The sequence below is a fragment of the Muscardinus avellanarius genome (assembly GCF_963383645.1).
Source record: "Muscardinus avellanarius genome assembly, chromosome: 3".
Lineage (NCBI taxonomy): Eukaryota > Metazoa > Chordata > Mammalia > Rodentia > Gliridae > Muscardinus > Muscardinus avellanarius.
The window spans coordinates 75,965,935-75,986,447 of NC_137788.1; the positions used below are offsets into that span (position 1 = coordinate 75,965,935).

The 20,513-nt window shown below is 37.9% G+C and overlaps 1 protein-coding gene across 1 annotated transcript in view; it reads right to left on the reverse strand.

Moving 5' to 3' along the window:
* ZNHIT6 (zinc finger HIT-type containing 6) overlaps positions 1-12,440 on the reverse strand; it is a gene marked incomplete at both ends in the record, with an annotated part of 85,978 nt that extends 73,538 nt beyond the window's left edge. Inside the window, 4 exons of the mRNA XM_080691456.1 lie at positions 9,259-9,344; positions 9,430-9,536; positions 9,630-9,695; positions 11,794-12,440. Of these exons, the coding sequence (XP_080547582.1) occupies positions 9,259-9,344; positions 9,430-9,536; positions 9,630-9,695; positions 11,794-12,440 (906 nt within the window). The remainder of the gene's footprint in view (positions 1-9,258; positions 9,345-9,429; positions 9,537-9,629; positions 9,696-11,793) is intronic.
* Between the last annotated feature and the right edge of the window lie 8,073 nt (positions 12,441-20,513).

The window sequence follows — 20,513 nt, forward strand, 5'->3', positions numbered from 1 at the left end:
CAGACTCACAGATGGAAAGGTCACCATAGCAATCAGTATCTACATAGAGAGAGATTGCTGAATTTGTTTGTAGTGTTGCATCAATTCATTGGTGGGATTGTTTGGGTTTTTTCACTGTTTTTGTGTGTGTACACCTGATTTTTTTTCTTTTTTTTTTTTTAAGAAGGGGTTTATGGGTCTTTTGTTTTCATGATTTTTGTTTTGCTGTATTTATTTTTGTTGTTTTTAAACCCTCATACCAAATCCTCTCCCAAGCTTCTTCCCTTGTACAAACCTATTTTCCCCTCTCTCTCATCTTTTTTCTTCTTTTTATCTCTCCCTAGTCCTGTATTGAATCCAATTTGTATCACAATACCAGAAACTATACATTGGTTGCTAGAATTTTACTACATTGGTACTATCTCTAATCTCTAGTATATACTACTTTAACAAACTCATATACACATACTATTCGACCCTATCTGTCCTCACCCTATTCTTCTGTTTACTCCCTTTCTTCCCTCCTTACTCAACCTTCACTGTTGGTCACAACTTGCCCTTGAATATACCAGCTGACACATAGAGACTGAAAGAAATCTACCAAAAGCAACAGGTACAAATTTCTGAAATCATGGGAAAGAGGAACAACAACAGAGCACTGAACTCACACAACTCCACAATAACAGAAACTGATAACACAGAAATGTAGATATTTCCAGAAGACCAAATAAGGAATGTAACTGTAGAAATTCAGGATTTTAGAAAAGAATTTAGAGAGAATCTGAAAGAAATAAAGGATGCAATCATTGAAGTAAAGGCATCAACTCAAACTATAAACAATCGATTAGAACACATGGAGAATAGAATCTCACTACTAGAAGACGATCACTCCAAGAATGAACGCATAGTTCATAATATAGAAAAAACAATTTGTCATCAGGAATTGGACATTGAAGAAATATGGGCCTATTTTAAGAGAGCTAACCTCAGAATTATCGGCATAGAGGAGGGAAAAGAAGGTAAAACCAAAGGGATCAACAATCTCTTCAAAGAAATAGTAGCAGAAAATTTTCCAAACATAGAGCATGAGGTGGATACATAGGTTCGGGAAACGTATAGAACTCCCTTTAGACAAGATCCGAGAAAAGGTTCCCCACGCCAGGTAATAGTCAAAATGACCAATGTAGAAGCCAAAGAGAAAATCTTAAAGGCAACAAAAATAAAAGGCCAAGTGGCATCCAGAGGCAAACGAATTAGAATCACTGCACTCTTCCCAAACCAAGTCATGAAAGCCAGAAGAGCCTGGAGTAACACGTTCCAAACTGAAAGAAAACAACTTCCAGCCAAAAATTTCCTACCCAGCAAAACTATCTTTCAAATTAGATGGGGAAATAAGAAGCTTCCATGGCAAACAGAAACTGAAGGAATTTATGTCTTCAAAACCAGAGCTAGAGAAAATACTCAAAGAAGAAATAAGTAATACACGCCAGAACCAGAGAAACAAGAACTTTCATCCAGCAGACAACTAAGCAAAAAAGAACAAACAATTTTTCAAACAGAAATAAAATGTTAACATAATAGGAATTACAAACCATCTCGCAATAATCACACTGAATGTAAATGGCCTCAATTTCCCAATAAAAAGACATAAAGTGACAAAATGGATTAAAAAACAGAACCCATGCCAGGCGTGGTGGCGCACACTTGTAATCCCTGCGCTTTGGAAGCTGAGACTGGAGGATCACACGGGTTCGAAGCCAGCCTCAGCTACTTAGTGAGGCTTTGAGCAACTTAGTGAGACCCTGTTTCCAAATAAAATATAAAAAAGGTCTGGGAGTATAGCCCGGAGGTAGAAAGCCTCTGGGTTCCACCCCCAGTACCACGGGGGAAAAAAAAAAAAAAAAAAACCAACAAAAAAACAAAAAACAGAACCCATCTATCTGCTGCTTGCAAGAAACACACCTTACGAGTAAAGATAGAAACAAACTTAAGGTAAAGGGCTGGAGCAAGGTAATCCATGCCAACAGAACTCAAAGGCAATCAGGAGTAGCAACTATGGTATCAGACAAGTTAGACTTCAAGCCCAAACTAATTAGAAGAGACAAAGACAGTATTTTTTTTTGGGGGGGGGGTTCTGGGGATGGAACCCAGGGCCATTCTACCTCTGAGCTACACCCCCTGCCCTATTTTTTATTCTTTATTTTGAAACCAGGTCTCACTGAGTTGCAGAGGGCCTCACTAAAAAGTAGCTGAGGTTGCCTGCGAACTGTGATCCTAGGGTCTCAGCCTCCCGAATGCTGGGATTACAAACGTGCGCCACCACGCCCAGCTAAAGACAGTCATTTTTTACTGGTAAAAGCAACAATTCAACAAGAGGAAATGAAAATTATCAACATTTATGGCCCAAACATAGGTTCAGCTACTTTCATAAAACAAACACTCTGTGACATTAAACTACACATAAATCCCAATACAATAATACTGGGAGACTTCAACACCCCTCTCACACCACTAGACTGATCATCTAGACAAAAGGTCAGTAAAGATGCCTCAGAACTAAAGAACACCATTAATCAAATGGACCTGCTGGACGCATATAGAATATTTCACCCAACTACAGAGGAATACACATTTTTCTCAGCTGCTCATGGAACCTTCTCCAAAATCGATCACAACCTGGGACACAAAATGAGCACTAGCAAATTAAAAAAATGTGACATACTTCCCTGTGTCTTTTCAGACCATAATGGAATAAAATTAGAAATCAACTATAAAAAGACACAAAGAAACCACATGAACATGTGGAAGCTGAACAACACACTTCTGAAGAATGGGTCATAGAAGATGTAAGAGGTGAAATCAAGAAATTTCTAGAAACAAATGAAAATAAAGACACAACATATCAAAACCTCTGGGACACTTTGAAGGCAGTATTAAGAGGAAAATTTTATAACACTGAGTGCTCACATAAGAAAAACAGAAAATCATCAAATAAATAACCTAATGACACACCTCATAGCCCTTGAAAAACGGGAACAATCTTATCCCAAAGCCAGTAGAAGACAGGAAATTATTAAAATCAGAGCATAAATTAATGAAGTAGAGAATAAAAAAAAATACAGAAAAATCAACAAAACCAAAAGCTGGTATCTCGAAAAAATTAACAAGATCGACAAACCACTAGCCAACCTAACTAAAAAAAAAAAAAAAAAAAAAAAAACAGAGAATCAACCCAAATTATGAAGATAAGAGAAGAAAAAGGAGATATTACTACTGACAGTGTAGAAATCCAGAGGATTATCAGAAACTACTTTGGAAAACTATACTCCAACAAAATGGAAAATCTGGAGGAAATTTACAACTTTCTAGATAAGTACAACCTTCCTAAGCTGAGTCAAGAAGATATAGAACACTTAAACCAACCGATAACAATCAAAGAGATTGAAACAGCAATAAAGAGCCTACCATCAAAGAAAATCCCAGGAACATATGGTTTCCCAAGTGAATTCTATAAAACCATTATAGAAGAGCTAATCCCAATACTCCTCAATCTATTTTGTGAAATGGAAAAAAATGGAATTCTCCCAAATACATTCTATGAAGCCAACATCACATTAATACCAAAACCAAACAAAGATAGTTCAAGGAAGGAGAACTAGAGGCCTATATCTTTGATGAATTTGGATGCAAAACTGCTAAGCAAAATACTAGCAATTAAAAAACACATAAAGAAAATCACGACCAGGTAGGGTTCATCCCAGGGATGCAAGGCTGGTTCAACATATGAAAATTAATCCATGTAATTCATCATATAAACAGAACCAAAGACAAAAATCACATGATCATTTCAATAGACACGGGAAAAGCATTTGATATAATCCAACATCCATTTATGATAAAAGCACTGCAGAGAATTGGAATAGAAGGAACATATCTTAACATCATAAAGGCAATCTACAATAAGCGCACATCCAAAATCATACTAAATGGGGAAAAACTTCTAGAATTCCCCCTAAAAACAGGAACAAGACAAGGATATCCATTATCACCACTTCTCTTCAGTATAGTACTAGAGATTCTCACCAGAGCAATAAGGCAAGAAAACGAAATCAAAGGACTACAAATAGGGAAAGAAGAACTCAAACTTTCACTATTTGCAGACGACATGATTCTATATTTAGAAAACCCAATAAACTCAACCAAAAGGCTTATAGAACTGATCAACAAATTCAGCAAAGTATCTGGATACAAAATCAATCTTAAAAAATCATAAGCTTTTCTGTACACCAACCATAAACCCAATGAAAAAGAAATTTAGAAAACACTTCCACTCAAGATCACTCACAAAAAAATAAAATACTTAGGAATAAACTTAATCAAGTAGGTAAAAGATCTCTACAAAGAAAATTATAAAACATTGAAAAAAGGAATCAAAGATCTTAGAAAATGGAAATATCTTCCATGCTCATGGATAGGCAAAGGGATAGACAAAGGGGCCAAAAGCATACACTGGAAAAAAGATAGCCTCTTCAAAAAATGGTGTTGGCAAAACTGGTTAACCATACACAGAAAATTGGAAATTAATCCCACTTTCTCACCCTGCACAAGAGTCAATTCAAGATGGATCAAAGACTTGAAAATTAGATCAGAGAGCTTAAGGCTCCTTGAAGAGGGCATAGGTCCAACACTGCAACACATAGGCACAGATAAAAACTTTCTCAACAAGACTCCAAAGGCACAAACAAACCAAAAGGTGAATCAATGTATGGGATTGCATGAAATTGAAGAGCTTCTGTTAGCAAAGGAAACTGTCAAGAACCTCAATTGAGAGCCAACAGAATGGGAAAAGATTTTTGCCATCTACCCTTCCAATAGAGGACTAATATCTAGAATATATAGAGAACTCAAGAAGCTCAACACTAAAAAAAAAAAAATCATCCAATCAAAAAATGGGCAAGTGAACTAAATAGACAATTTACGAAAGAAGAAATTCAAATGGCCAATAAATGCATGAAAAAATGCTCAACATCATTGGCAATCAGAGAGATGCAAATCAAAACTACTCTGAGATTTCACTTAACTCCAACTAGAATGGCAGTCATTCAAAACACGAACAATAATAAATGCTGGCGAGGATGTGGAGAAGAGGGAACTCTAAAACATTGTTGGTGATATTGCAAATTAGTGCAACCACTTTGGAAAACATTCCTCAGAAGAATGGGAACAAATCCACCATTTGATCCAGCAATACCACTTCTGGGTATCTACACAAAAGAAAGTAAACCAAACTACCAAACTAATGCATGTACATCTATGTTCATAGCTGCACAATTCATCAATCTGAACTGTGGAACCAGGCAAGATGTCCATCAACAGATGAATGGATTACAAAACTGTGGGCTATATATATATACAATGGAATTTTACTCAGCCATAAAAAAAAATACAATTGCGGTATTTTCAAGGAAATGGATGGATCTTGAGGACATTATGCTAAGTGAGATTAGTCAGTCACAAAAAGTAAGGCATCAGATGCTTTCCCTAATATGTGAAAGCTAGGGTGAATGGGGTCATAGGAGGAATTCCAGGTGAAAAGAGATCCTATAGAAGAACAAATAAGACAATCTAACTGTGGGGATGGGAAGTGGGGAGAGAGAAATGCTTTAAAGCACATGATGTACTTATTCATATAGAAGTCAACCATTAAACCAAGCCTGAGAGGGTGGGATGGGGAGGGAGTAAGGTGGGGACTGGGTAGGGACTGGCTGGGTGATGTGTGCATTTATGCCTACACAAGTTTTTTACCCCATTATGATGTATAAATACAATGCACCAATAAAAAATTAATAAAAAATTAATTAAAAAAGAAGTTCCAAGTAAATTCAATATGACAAAGTCAAAGTTTAAAGATTCAATATTGTAAAGAAGTTAAATCTCCCAAACTTATCTACAAAATAAATGAAACCCTAATCACAGTTTACAAGAGGGGAAGAAGCCTGTGGAATCAACAGGTTGATTCTTTTTTTTCCCCCCAGCACTGGGCACTCTACCACTGAGCCACATCCCCAACCCACATTTTATCTTTGAGACAGGGTCTCTGAGGTTGACAATGCTGTTTTCAAACTCTCAATCCTTCTGCTTCAGTCTCCTGAGTAGCTGGGATTATAGACATATGCTACTACACCATGTTCAATAGGTTGATTCTTAATGTTTGAACAGAACTGCAGAAAGCATTAGTCATACTCCAGAGAAAAGAAAAAGAACAAAGTAGGAGGATCTACTGTACCCAATAATTTTCATTAAAAAAAAAACAAAAAAACTGAGAGGTAGAGAGAGGTTGGTGATTGGGAAAATACAGTTAAGAAAGGAAGAAAAAATTCTAATGTTCTATAGCACAGTAGTGATACTATAATTAAATACAACTTATTGTACATTTCAAGAGGTAGAATAAAAGATTTTTGAATGGCCCCAACACAACGGAATATTGAGTACTTGAGATGATGGATATATTAACTACTCTACCCTACAAATATGTACAATTACTGTGCCAATTTAAAAAACTCAATTGTATAAGAACTACAATAATTGAATAAAAATTGAGTAATAGCATTGGTGCAAGAGAGACGAGATCAACATGATAGAATAGACTGGAAACTGATCTAAGTAAATATGGATGCATAATACATTATAAAGGTTGTTCATATAGTAGCAGAAACAGGATGAACTTTCTCATAAATAGTGCTAGGAAAAATGTTTTATCCACATAATAAAGCTAAAGAACTCATACATAATTCCAAATATCAATACTAGGTCACTTAAAGACAAAAATGTGAAATTGATACTATAAAGCTTTCAGAAAATAATTATGAAGCACAAAGTGGTGGCACACATTGTAGTCTCAGTACTTGGAAGATTGAGAAAAGAGGATCACAGGTTCATTACCAGACTCAGCTATTTAGTGAGACCCTATGAAACTTAGTGAGACCCTGTTTCAAAATATAGAATTAAAAATAGGGCTGAGGGTGTAGCTGAGAGGTAGAATGCCCATGGGTTCAATTCCTACATAGTACCACAAAAAAGAAGGAAGAATATCTTTATAACTTCAAGGTAGAAAAGGATTTCTTTATAGAACATATAAAACTATAAACTACAAAGAGCACATGATAAATTTGACAATAAATCAAGATGAAAAGACACTATGGAGTGAAAAGCCAAGTCATAAAATAAATGCTATTTATAATATATAATCAACTATTGATTATCTCAGAAATACAAAGAATTCTTAAAAAAAAAAAACCAGTAAGAAAAAAAATTGATCAGTGAAAACAAGTGAAAGACTTAAAAAGACACTCCAAAGAAACAAGAAATCCAAATGCCCAATAAAGTGTAGTTTAACCTCATCAAGAATCAGTGAACTGCAAACTTAATACCACAATAAAATTATACAGGCATAAGATTGACAAATTTAAAAAAAAATCTAAGCAAATCAAGTATTGAAGAGAGTGTGACAATAGGTAGGTTCACATACATTGGTGGGAGTGAAAACTGATATAACCATCTTCACAAAAGTTCCAGTAATATCTGGTCCAACTAATGCTGTAATAACCTGTAACAAAGCAATTCCATTTCCAGGTATATACCCTAGGAAAATATGTGTACACATGAACACAACAAAAGAGATAATAGCATTTTTCCTAAAATTTTCTTATTACAGAACACCCAAGGTCCATGAACAATACAATGAATAAGTGATGGTATGGGACCAATATATAAGCCATGCAGAAATGAGAAATACAGCATGGTAAGGCATAAAAGGGTGACAGGGAATTTCTGTGAAGCTGGCAATGTCCTAATTCTAGACCTGGGTGGTAGTTACATAGATGTTTACTATATAATTAACCATTAAATTGTGTTTCCATTTTATAATACTTTTACATGCATGTTTTACTGTACAATTAAAAAAAGTAATTTCCCTTTAAGAATTTAATTATGCTAATTAAGCTGGAGGAAAAATAAGTGTTGATTGTTGATGTTAATTATCTGATATGTGTAATCTCATATTTGTACTGAGAATCTCAATAAAATAAGGTATCTAAAAAGATATTAAAATTCTGCAACTCCAATGCTAAAATGGTCTCTGGAAAATAAATCTGTGATATGGTTTAATCACATTAAAAACTTTCTAGAATGCCAAATATGAAATATTTCAAATATGTAAACTTTAATTTTACATAGTGCTTAAGGAATGAAAAAGGTATATGAGAAATATGAGAATTAAGTGCTTTAGAACAACAACAAATCCCATTACCCATTACCTCTTCCTTCAAAACTGGAATCAAATTACTTCCCAATTAATTCTAACAGATGACCCAAGCCATAATTATCTCCCACATGGACCACACCATGTAGCCTTGTAGCTGGTCACCCTGCTTCCAATTTTCCACTTTTGACCCCTAAAGTTCACAAAGCAAAAGAAAACAAGCTCAAAACTTCTCCGTGGTGTATATTTTAGAATTCTTCGGGAACCCTTACCAGTTTCTCCAACCTCATGTTCAACATTCTCCTCCTCATTCGCTATGCTTCAGTCGCCCTGCCCTTCTTCATTCCTCCAAAGTACCAACCTTGTTCCTGACTCATGTCTTAACTTTTGCTTTTATCTCTACCTACAACAGTCTCTCTCCAAATGTTGACATGATAGTCTCTTTCCTATCACTCAGATTGCTACATGAATACCATTTTCCAGAGAAGGTTCCTCTGACCACATTGAAACCAGTATCCTGACAATGTCCCCCCAGCAAACACCATTTTCATTCTCTTTAATTTCCTGAGAATTCTTTATTTTTTGCATGCACTTACCTCTATCTGAAATTATATGTTTCTCTACACACTTTATCTCTCCCACAATACAAACTCCATGAAGGAGCCGGGCGTGGTGGCGCACGCTTGTAATCCCCGCGCTTGGGAGGCTGAGACAGGAGGATCACACAGGTTTGAAGCCAGCCTCAGTTACCTAGTGAGGCTCTCAGCAACTTAGTGAGACCTGTTTCCAAATAAAATAGAATATAGGTCTGGGAGTATAGCCTGGAGGTAGAAAGCCCCTGGGTTCCACTCCTAGTACCACACACACAAAAAAAAAACTCCATGAAGGTTAGAATTTTGTTTTGGTGACTGCTGTAGTCTACGACCATGGTAACCACTTAGTATATTTATTAAGTGAAATAAAATGAATTTAATTGATTGGAAAAATTTCTTACTAGAGGAATTAAAAAAAATACTTACATGTTTATTGCTGATTGGTTTTTTCAAGAAAACATCTCTAGAAATATGGTCTGCTGTTCTTGCTACATCTTCTAAAAATCGGTAATCTAAAAATTTCAAAATAGAAAAATAAACAAGTGACATGTACCAATGTCCAGGAAGTATTAATCTGCTATGTATATGATGGCTTACCACTTAAGAGATTCATTTCAGTAAACTGCTGTATTGAGACGTAAGCAGTTTTATCTCGAACTCCATTACATGTCAGTTCTGTTTTGTGTTTCTTTACACAGGGCAAACTGAAGAAACAAAGAGGAAGTATATTTATATTCTGAAGTAAGAGCACAGATGTAGGTAAGAAGGTCGGAAATTTTGCTCATATACATATATACCTGCAGGAATATCGCATACAACGTGGACATCTGTACTTTGCTTCTTCTGTACCACAAGTTTCACACCTGAAAAAGCCCACAGGTAACTTATTATCAAATATTAATCCTACTTATCTACTTATAAACTTTGCTAATTCAATTACATGTCAATTTATAAACATGTAGTCATAGTGCATCAAGTATGTGTAAGCAACTCATAAAACATTTTTTTTGCAGTACTAGGGGTTGAACCTCTGAGCTACACCCCCAGGTCCTATTTTTTTTTAATTATTATTCTTTATTTTGAAAGATGGTTTCACTAAGTTACGGAGGGCCTCACTATACAGCTGAGGCTGGCTTTGAACTTGCGATCCTCTTGTCTCAGCCTTTCAAATACTGTGATTACAAGCTTATGAGTATGTACTACCACACCTGGTTTAACAACTCATAAAATTCTTTTTTATTTATTTAATTTATTTTTTGCAGTACTGGCAAAGGAACCCAGGGGCACTGTACCTCTGAGCTACCCCTTCAGCCCTATTTTTTTAGTCTTTTTAGTTTTGAAATAGGGTCTCACTGAGTTGTGAAGGGCCTCGCTAAATAGCTGAGGCTGTCCAGGAACTGCAATCCTCTGGTCTCCACCTCCCAAATATTGGGATTACAAGCGTGTGCCACCACGCCAGGCTCATAAAACTCTTGATAGCTGCCAAATATCATTTGAAAATTATTCACTATGAAACAATCTCTAAATGATAACTACACTTGCAATGTTGTTATTGATAAGTAATTCAAATAAGCATATATTAATATTTCTTTTGGCGGTACTGGGGATTAAACCCAGGTGCATTCTACCTCCAAGCTACATCCCCAGCCCTATTTTTAACTCTTTATTTTGAAACAGGGTCTAAGTTGCAGAGGGCCTGAATAAGCAGCTGAGGCTGCTGGAGAACCCTCGATCCTCCTGTCTCAGGTCCTGGGATTGCAAGTGTTGTTCACCATGCCTGTCTTTAATTTTTTTTAAGCATCGCCTCACTTCTGATTTTGTTCTGTACTTTGTAATCAGAGAATAAGAGCATGCACTGGCAATTTTAACTTGTATTTTCTGGCAACCTGGTAACAATTATTTGGATGTGCATGTATATCCAGAAGCCCATCAATGAGCTGTGTTTTGATTAAAAAAAAAAAACATATGCAACAGAAAAAGAATACTGTATAAAACATATGCAACAGAAAAATACTGTATAATACAGTATAAAGAATACTGTATAAAATTTAAAGATGTTTTTTCAACTATACATCTAACAGAGAATGAGTATCAAAATAATCTAGAAATGCTATTACCCATCATCTGTCCTCCACTCTTCCAGATCTTGGGATACTGACAACCAAATTACAAGCTACTTCTATTTGGTTCACCCTATCTCAAACAGTATTACTCCCAAGAATCTGAACAATCTAATTTCCTATGTTGTCACATGATCACAAATTAAAGCATTTGAACAAAAGCTATATTCATCATACCCATTCTGAAGCTTGACAATTAAATTTAAGCACATTTTTGTGGGGAAAAAAAATGTTGTGGGCCTGGGGTTCCAACCCAAGGCCTCATGCATGCTAGGGAAGCACTCTACCACTGAGCTACACCTTTGTCATCGAATTTAAATCAACTTTGTCATTGTTGGTTTTTTAATAGACTTTTCCTCACCTCTACCCTGTCTTAAAAGAATACTGATGCCGGGTGTGGGGGCATAGGCTTGTAATCCCAGTACTTGGGAGGCTGAGGCAGGAGTATCTTAGGTTCAAGGCCAATCTCAGGTACTTGGTGAGACCCTGTTTCAAAATAAAAAATGAAAAATAGAGCTGGGGGCGTAACTGGGAGGTAGAATGCCCCTGGATTCAATTTCCAGTATCACACAAACAAAATAAAAGAATACCAAATCAAAAAGCATATTAAGTTAGCCAAACCTGGTTCTAGCATCACTTCCTACCTTCATCTCTACCATGTCACACATTTTCACTCAATTTGTCTGTATCCCTCCACCTCTCCTTTACTGCACCCCGCACATCACCACTCAGACTCCTGGGACCCAACCTTGTGCTTCTTTCTCACATTTCTCCTGCTGTCAGTGTAGCTTCCATCACTAGGCAACAGAGGACTCCAGAGCCTCCCTTCCCCAGGCCTTACCTCGACATGGCCAGTTTCCGCTTGCAGCCCACGGTGGGGCTAACATGCAACTCGCTTTTCACTTTTGTGTCTTCGGTCTCTTCTTGCTTCACGAAATCCTTCTCTTCTTTTACACACAATCCACCCATCGCCTCCTCTTTTATATTCTGATCGATAAACATCTCCTCCTGTTTTATTTCCAAGTTATCCTCCTTCTCTATCTTCACTGCTGGCCAGTCCTCCACCTCTTCTTTTACCTTCACTTTCTCTTCCTTTATCCCAGGTTCCTCCAGCCTCTCTTCTTTTACCGCCAAACCATTATCCACTTCCAGTTTCACCTCGGCTATGCCGGTTTTCTCCTCCTTCACCTCGGGCCCATCCTCCACCTCCTGCTTCACCCACGGGCCCTCCGCCCAGTCTATCGCTTCTTGCTTCACAACTGTTAGGTCCATTTGCCACTCCTGTGCCCTCTGCCCACGTCCTCCCTCTGCGTCCCCTGCCTTCTTCCCCTCGGCAAGTCCTCTCCTCTCCTCTCCACCGCTGGGCCCCTCCATCCCCGCAGAGTCCCCGGCTCCGTCCCCTCCAGACGCGGGACTTAGCCGCGCCCCCTCGGCCACCCTCGGGAGACCTCCTCCGGGGATCCCTTCAATTTCAGCAGCAACCTCCATCGACTCACGGTCCTTGGACGACGCTGCCACTCTGTCCTTCAGTGCGGCTGCACGAGGCCAACAGGAGGAATCGCCAGCCCGGACACAGACAGCCACACACGTGCGGGGAACAGAAGCCGAAAGGCGCGAGTGCTTGTCCCGGACGGTCGCCGAACGGCCGTAAAGCAACGCTTCCGCGCCACGACACTTCACGATCGGCAGAGCGTTTTGCGGCCCCCGCGGAATCCTCCGAAGCCACGCCCACTGTGACTCCCGCCTCCGGGGCGGGGTTTCTACACACCCTTACCTTGGGCATGATGCTTTGGCGGGAGAATCAGAAGAGAGTGTGGAGAGCAGATTAGGGAGGGAAGGCCCAGCCTAATCTGTATTAATACTATTAAGACCATGTTTCCAAATAAAAATAAAATAGTGCTGGGTGTAGTTAAGAGGTAGAGTGCCCCTGGGTTCAATCCCCAGCACCTCTCCCTACAAAAACAAACAAAAACAAATCTAATCCATACTTAGGATGTTGAGACAGGAGGATTACAGGTTCAAGGGCATCCTCTCCAATTTAGTGAGCCCCTGTTTAAAAATAAAAAAATTAGGAAAGGGCTTGGGTTATAGATTAGAGGTAAAAAAAAAAAAAAAAGCCTGCTCTTGTATGAGAATGGAGGACATACCTGATGTTATTTTTCTCCAACCTTCAACTTCTTCACCTATACAATAAAGACAGTGTTATTATATATCTCTGTTTTGTTTTGCAGTACTGGGGATTGAACCCATGGGTGCTCCACCACCGAGCCCACCATGGGTTCCCCCAAACCTTTTTATTTTTCTTTTGAGACAGGGTCTTGCTTAATGTTAATGTCCAGGCTGGCCTTGAATTTGTGACTCTCCTGTTCCAGCCTCTGGAGTAGTTGGAATTACAGGTGTGCACCACCATACCTTGCTACAAATTTCTTAGTGTTATTGCAAAGATTATAAGGTGTTCACCACCACGCCCAGCAAGGATTTTATAATGATACATATTTTTAAATATATTCCATTACTTAGCCGGGTGTGGTGGTGCATGCTTATAATCTCAGTACTGGGGAGGCTGAGACAGGAGGATTGCAGCTTCCTGGCCAGCCTCAGCTACTTAATGAGTCCTTCCACAACTTAGTGAGACCTTGTTTCAAAATAAATAATAAAAATTTTAAAAATAGGGCTGGGGATGTAGCTCAGAGGTAGAATGCCCTTGTGTTCAATCCTCAGTATACACACACACACACACACACACACACACACACACACACACACACTCAAATGAGAAACAAAAACTACCCTTGAATCTATTTCAAGGACTTTTAAAAGTTATTATTAGGGCTAGGCGTTAGAGACTTCTACTTAATTTTTATATAATGTCTCTAAGGTAATATTTTCCTCCCTCTGTGAGGAAACTTCCAAGAAATGGCTTCTTAGCAGTAGGTTGCTTTGTGCTACCCCATCAGACCCTGTCCATTTGGTCAGGGAATACGAATTTTGAATAGATGAGCAGAAAGAGGAAGAGAAGCGATTGGCTTTTTGTTTGTTGCAGTGCTGGGGAGCAAACTCAGGGCCTCACACATATGGGCCTTTGAGGGACATTCTAGACCCAAACTATGGCCTTCTAAAACTAGGTTTGAAAACAAGGCTCCTGATTAATGTCTTTGGAACTTGCTCATTTGTTCTTTCTCCTGGACTACTCTCTGGGGAAAGCAAGCTGTGTTATGAGCTGCCCCTCAGAGAGGCCCGGATGGCAGGGAGCTGAGAAATCTATGGCTATTACAGGCTCAGTTCTATACCCTAATTTCACAGGTTGCCCCAGTACCTCAGATTTTTACTCCACTTGGAGATAGGGCCTTTAAAAAGATGATTAAATTAAAAGTGGTCCCTAATCCAATCTGACTGAGGTCCTTGTAAGAGAAAGCTTGAACATAAGAAAGAAACACCAGAGACGAATGTGTGTAGAGAGAAGACCATGTAACAACACAGGGAGAAGGAGTCATCTGCAGGCCGATGAGAGGCCTCAGTGAAAACCAGGCCAAGTAAGATACCTTGATCTTCCACCTTCTAGAGCTATAAGGAAAGAATCATATCCTTTGCATAAGTCATTCGATCTGTGTTATTTTACTATTATGGCCCCAGCAATAGCACACTGGCCAAAATCCTGCAAGGAACTAAGGTCTGTCAGTAGACATGTAAGTGACCTTGGAGGATTCTCTGGTCCTAATCTAGCTCTGGCTAACAGTTGCACCCAGATTTCTGACCCCCAGAAACTGTGTGAGATAATTCATATTTGTTTTAAGCTGCTAAGATCCTGGGTCACTGCTACATGCAATAGATAATTAATGCCAAGTCATCGTATGGTTTGCAAATACTTAATCTGTGGCTTTTTATTTTCTTGGTTGTATGTGTGTGTTTTTTTTGTTGTTGTTTATTTGTTTGTTTGTTGATACCAGGGATTGAACCCGGAGCAGTCTGTCTCTGAGCTATACCCCCATCTCTATTTTATTTTTAGACAGGATCTCACTGAATTGCAGAGGGCATTGCTAAATTGCTGAGGCAAAGAACAAAATGTTTACATTTTGATCAAATCTAATTTATCATTCTGTTTAATGAATTGCACTTTTTGTGTCACACTAATAACTTTTTTAGTAAGATGAGACTACAAAGATGCTCTCTTACATTTCCTAGAAGTTTTACAGTTTCAACTAGTCATTCATTTTAGCTCAGCTAGGTCTATGATCCACTCTGAGTTGATTTTTGATACAATGCAAAGTAATGGTTTAAGTTCATTTTTACATATGGTTGTTGTATGTCCAAACACCATTTGTTGAAAAGATTATTCTTTCCCCTTAAATTGCCTTGATGTTTTAAAAAATAAATTGACCACAAATGTAAGGATTTCTGGACTCTATATTATGCACATACTCATACCAATACACACTCTTTTAATCGTCATAATTTTATAGTCTTTTTCTTTTTTCCCCCAGTGCTAGGAGTTGGATGCAGGGCTTTGTGCTCTGCCACTGAACTATATCCCCATCCCCTGTTTTATTTTAATTTTGGTATTCTACCACCAAGATACACCCCCTAGCCCTTTTTATTTTATTTTTTATTTTAAAACAGGGTCTTTCTAAATTGTTAAGGCTGGTCTCAAATCTGTGATTCACCTGTCTCAGCCTCCCAAGTACTGGGGTTACAGGTGTGTGCTACCATACTCAGCCCCTATAGTAATTTTTTAAATGGGGTAGTATAAGTTCTTTGCTCTTCTTGAAAATGGTGTTGGTTATTCTAGGTCCTTTGCATATCTATATATATGTTAAAGTCAGCTTGTCAACTTCTACAAAAGAGTTTGCTGGAAATCTGATAGGGATTGTATATAATATGTAGATCAATTTGAGGAAATTTGGCATCTTAATATTATTGTGTCTTAGAATCAATAAAAATGGATGTCACCTATTTCAATTTCACTTAAGAACACTGTCATTTTCACTGTACAAGCTCTTCCATGTCTTTTACCAAATTTACTCTTAAATTTTATTCTTCTTGACATATAGAACTGCAATTAATTGTGTATGCTGATTTGCCTCCTGCAATGTTACTAAATTTGTTTATTTTACAATAAGCATATAACTATATTCAATTAACAAATTTTAATAAATTTTAATGTGTCAATGAGGAATATTTGTCTAGATAGGCAGTCTATGTCCTATGACCTATAATGGTTGAAATAGGAATTTTTCCACTTTACCATGATACAAAAGTGATATACATTCAATAAAAATTTTACTTTGAAGTTTGAGTTTTGATGTTTTCCTGGGCTAGCAGTGCATGGTATGATACTCTCTTGCCCATGCTAGGCAGTGGCACAAACCACAGCTCCCACATGATCACAAGGGAAAAGCCAGCACTCTGCAGTTTACTGTGCTGTTGAGCTATGATGCTCTGTAGGGGAGGTGTGTTACCGACTAGCTCAGTTCTGTGGGGGGCAAGTCCACTAGCGGTCGGGGGCCTCAGAAAGATGGGTCAAAAGGCAGGCGGCGTTCTGCAGATCCTTATCTGCAGCGGTTCCTTTCCCTCTATGAATTCCTCAAGTTTTTTAGTTACGACGTTTTGGAAAAGAAACCTGAAGTGGACAAAGGCTTCTTGAGCCAATGACACTTTATTATGAAAAACCCAAGAAATTTATACACTTCATCAGTAAAGTTAAGAGGAAGGGGGGCGGGGGTCCTTCAGCTGGCTGTTGGCCTTTGAAGAATTAACTTCTGTTTCTCTCCAAGGTCTTGCAGATAAGCAGTTGCAGGTGGTAGCCTCCCAGAGTAGACAGGAATAGTCAAGGCTTGGAAACTTCTCGGGGGAATCTTCTTTTAACCCTTCCTGGAACTTTCCATCTTTTGGGCTCAGTTCATATAACAAGTGTGGGGAGATTTGGTAATTCAGGTATCTTCTAAATCTGAAAGCTTAAGCATACTCACAACACAGTTTGGCAGACAAAATACCACAAACAGCACCACAAGGTTTTTAGTTCTAATTGTCAGATGTATTTTCTTAACTGCTGAGCATTCTTCTTTAGACAAGCCTATTAAAAGTCTACTTATCTTTAATAATTCACTTCCCTGTCACAAACTCTCTGCAACCTGCTTTTAACCTTCTAATTTCTTTCTTTTCCAGTTGGGACTTTCTTATGATAAGCTCTTTTTCATGCAAAAATGCTTTTCTTACTCTTACGGTATTTCCTTTTCTTCATACATATATATATTTAGAATGTCTGTCCTTTATTTTGTCATATTCATTTCTAACTATGCGGCCATTTTTTCTGTCTCCTGGAGTGCTCACACTGAGATAAAAGTTAACAGTCTTTTTCTTTGGGTCTATTATATTTGGGCAGCTAAGTTGTTTCTTTAAGGTCACACACAAAGTTTTTCTCTGTCTCTGGGCAGGATTTCAAGGGTAAACAAAGTTACCTTAAACTGAGCTACTTTATCGAAGTTAACGGTGAAGGTCGGAGGCCATTTGTGGTTGCTGCAGCTGGGGTGCTTATCACAGTACCCGAATTCTGGCCAGTTTCTCATTATTGTTGAGCAGAGCCAAGGACGCTTGGACAGATTATTAGAGTGTTCATCTTCACTGACTCAGTTTTATAAATCACATCACTGGAGCAATTCATATAGAAAGTTAAAAGGAATAATAGTGAAGGGTATCTATAAGTTGGGGGGCTTTGGCCAGAGACGATACCTGCCTCTCGGGGCTTTCTTTTCGCCAATTAACTATGTGGAGTGGGGTCTCAACACATAGATGCCGAGGCAGCAGGATGTCTTGGCAGAGGTGTATTACATGCATTTTCCACTTAATATTTCAAGCTCATAGTGGATTTATCAGGACTTAACCTTATTGTAAATTGAGGAGCATCTGTATTTCTTTTCTTGTAATGTCAAATTTTGTTATCAGAGTTTTCTCCATGTCTTTAAAATTTTATGTTTCCCATCTTTTTCTGGAAGAGTTCGCCAAGTAATTTTTAACCTTGTTATTTTGTTATTTGATGGCATCCAATCTGTTACCCAGCCACTAAGTTGATTTCAATCATTTATTCTTTCATAACTAGTGTCTCCAGCTTATTATTGTTCCATATATTTAGTATCCTTTCTGATTTTTAATAGTATTTTACTCCTTTTCAATTCTTCATTTTTTGTCCATTAGTTCTATTCCTGTAGTATAAATTATCATTTAAAATTTTTTCTTTTATGGAATTACACTCTGGATGTTGCAATATTTCCTCTCTGTGTTCTCATATTCCCTCAGGAGTATTACTAAGCATAGCTGTAGTTGCTATATGGAAGGTAGACTCAAAAGCCTAGTACTTGGATTGTGATTTTTCTGGTTATGGGTAGGGGGGTAGGTAAGGAGAAGGTGGGCGAACCTTGTGTAGAAAGTCTATGCTCTTACAATCTGGGCTCTCCTAGGCCCCATCTGCCAAGAACTACTATTTTTTTGTGATAATCACCTGGACCCTGAGATAGAATGAAGGAAGAGAACAGTTTCAAGCAAACCTGTATACAGTTACCAATTTCACCCCCAGGCAGTAAGCACAGGGACCCTGCTCAACTGGAATTGCCAACTCAGAGCAGTGTCTAGTACACTGTGTCTGGTACCTGAAGACAAAAAGGACTTGAGTATTTAATAAGCATCATGCATTGTGCTTTGCTATGAGATTATAAACATTAACATCTAGAGTTTGCTTTCAGAGAACTCACAGTCCAATGAGGGGAGATAAATGTGTAAACAGCAAAATCCCTGGTGCAAGGATTAATGGAACCTAGGGTGGAAGTAGCATGGATTCCTTTGTGGGGAAAGTCAGAAAGGTCACATGAGGGGCCAACTTGAAGATTGTAAACACGATGGCCAGAGGGACGAAGTGGAAGAGCTTTCCTGGAAGAGGAAGAAGAATGCAGAGTGTGTTCAGGAATATCAGATAGGTACAGCTGGAGTGTATTAACTCTAGAAGGCTCACAGGTAATCAAACACCATCACCACGGCCTTGCAGGCCCTGTAGAGGAGCTTAAACTTCTTTTTACTGTAAGTGATAAAGGGCCAGTTTCATTTCTTGAGCTTGAGTTCCATGGTTGGGGCACACGAGTAAGTGGTCAGGGAAGAAATCACTCTTGGATTCTGGGTACAGTTATTCTTAAGCCAGGAATCTTGGCTCACACTATGATTTGGATGGACCTATTATTACAAGACAAGTTCCCAAAGGATTGGCTGGATATATTACTGGCAAAGCATTATTTGGATCAAATTCATCATGATTTAGATTTAGTCATAATTGATGAGCCTTTAGAAAGATTCAACACTTGGGATCATTATTACTAGAGGACTCCAGAAGGCATAGTATTTGCTGTAGAGAAATATGAAATAGATTTCTAAAAGTGTTTTAGAAAAAAGTTTCCTAAAAACTTCTAAAATTTTTATTATTATTACTACTATTATTGTTGTTACTATTTTTTAAATTGAGGCCTAAAAGCAGCACATTTTACTAGCCAAAATAATACTTGGCAATGAAGTCAAGTTAATTCCAGTTCTTTTAATTTCTCACTTCCAACCATCAAGCCAAAAACTTGTTAGTGTCTACTTAATTTTGTGGAAGAATTTTTTATTTTGGTACTGGGGTTCCTAGAAACCCTTCTACTTCTGGGCTACACTTCCAGACCTATTTTTATATTTTTATTTGGAAACAGGGTCTCTTAAGCCAGCGAGACTGGCTTCAAACCTGTGTGATCCTCCTGTCTCCACCTCCCAAGCACGGGGATTACAAGTGTGTGCCACCACGCCCGGCTTAATTTTTTTTTTAATTAAACAAAAGTTTGAAGAAAAAATATATTGTATTTTACCATGGTATGTTAAATTATGTAGGAAATATATGAAAATAATTACAATTATTTTAACTATGAATGTTTTATATAGTAGCTTGGCATTTGTATTAGTTAAGTAGCTTGTTTTCTTTTTTAATGGTACTTGTAATTTAACTCAGGAGTATTATACCTTTGAGCTATACCTCCAGCTCTATCTTATTTTTATTTGGAAACAGGATCTCACTAGGTTGACGAGAGTCTCACTACTTCCTCAAACTGTCTTTGAACCTCCAATCTTCTTGCATGAGCCTCCCAAGTACTGGGATTACAGGCTGTACCACCATGTCCTGCTGACTTATTTTTTTGTATAAATTAAAATGTCAAACTGAAAAAAAAACTTGAATTTAATACCTATAACATTCAAATCATGTTTTAATTTCCTAGTAGTTGAAATCTTTATTCCCTCATGAAGAAAGTTCTTTTCATAAAATGGTTTCCAGTGTTTACTTCAAGAAATGAGAAGTCATCTTATGTTTGAACTGTAAATTTTTCCTAAACTAGATACTATTACATATTTTTAAATGCATGGTTACTTCAAACATGATTTGAATTTGTGTATAGTCCTAAAATCCTCCCGGTAGGGACAGCCCAGAAGATGGCTCAGATTCCCATCAGTTGCTCTTCTTTACAGAGGGGCCATTTTTCTACCGTGGCTTTGAAGTGT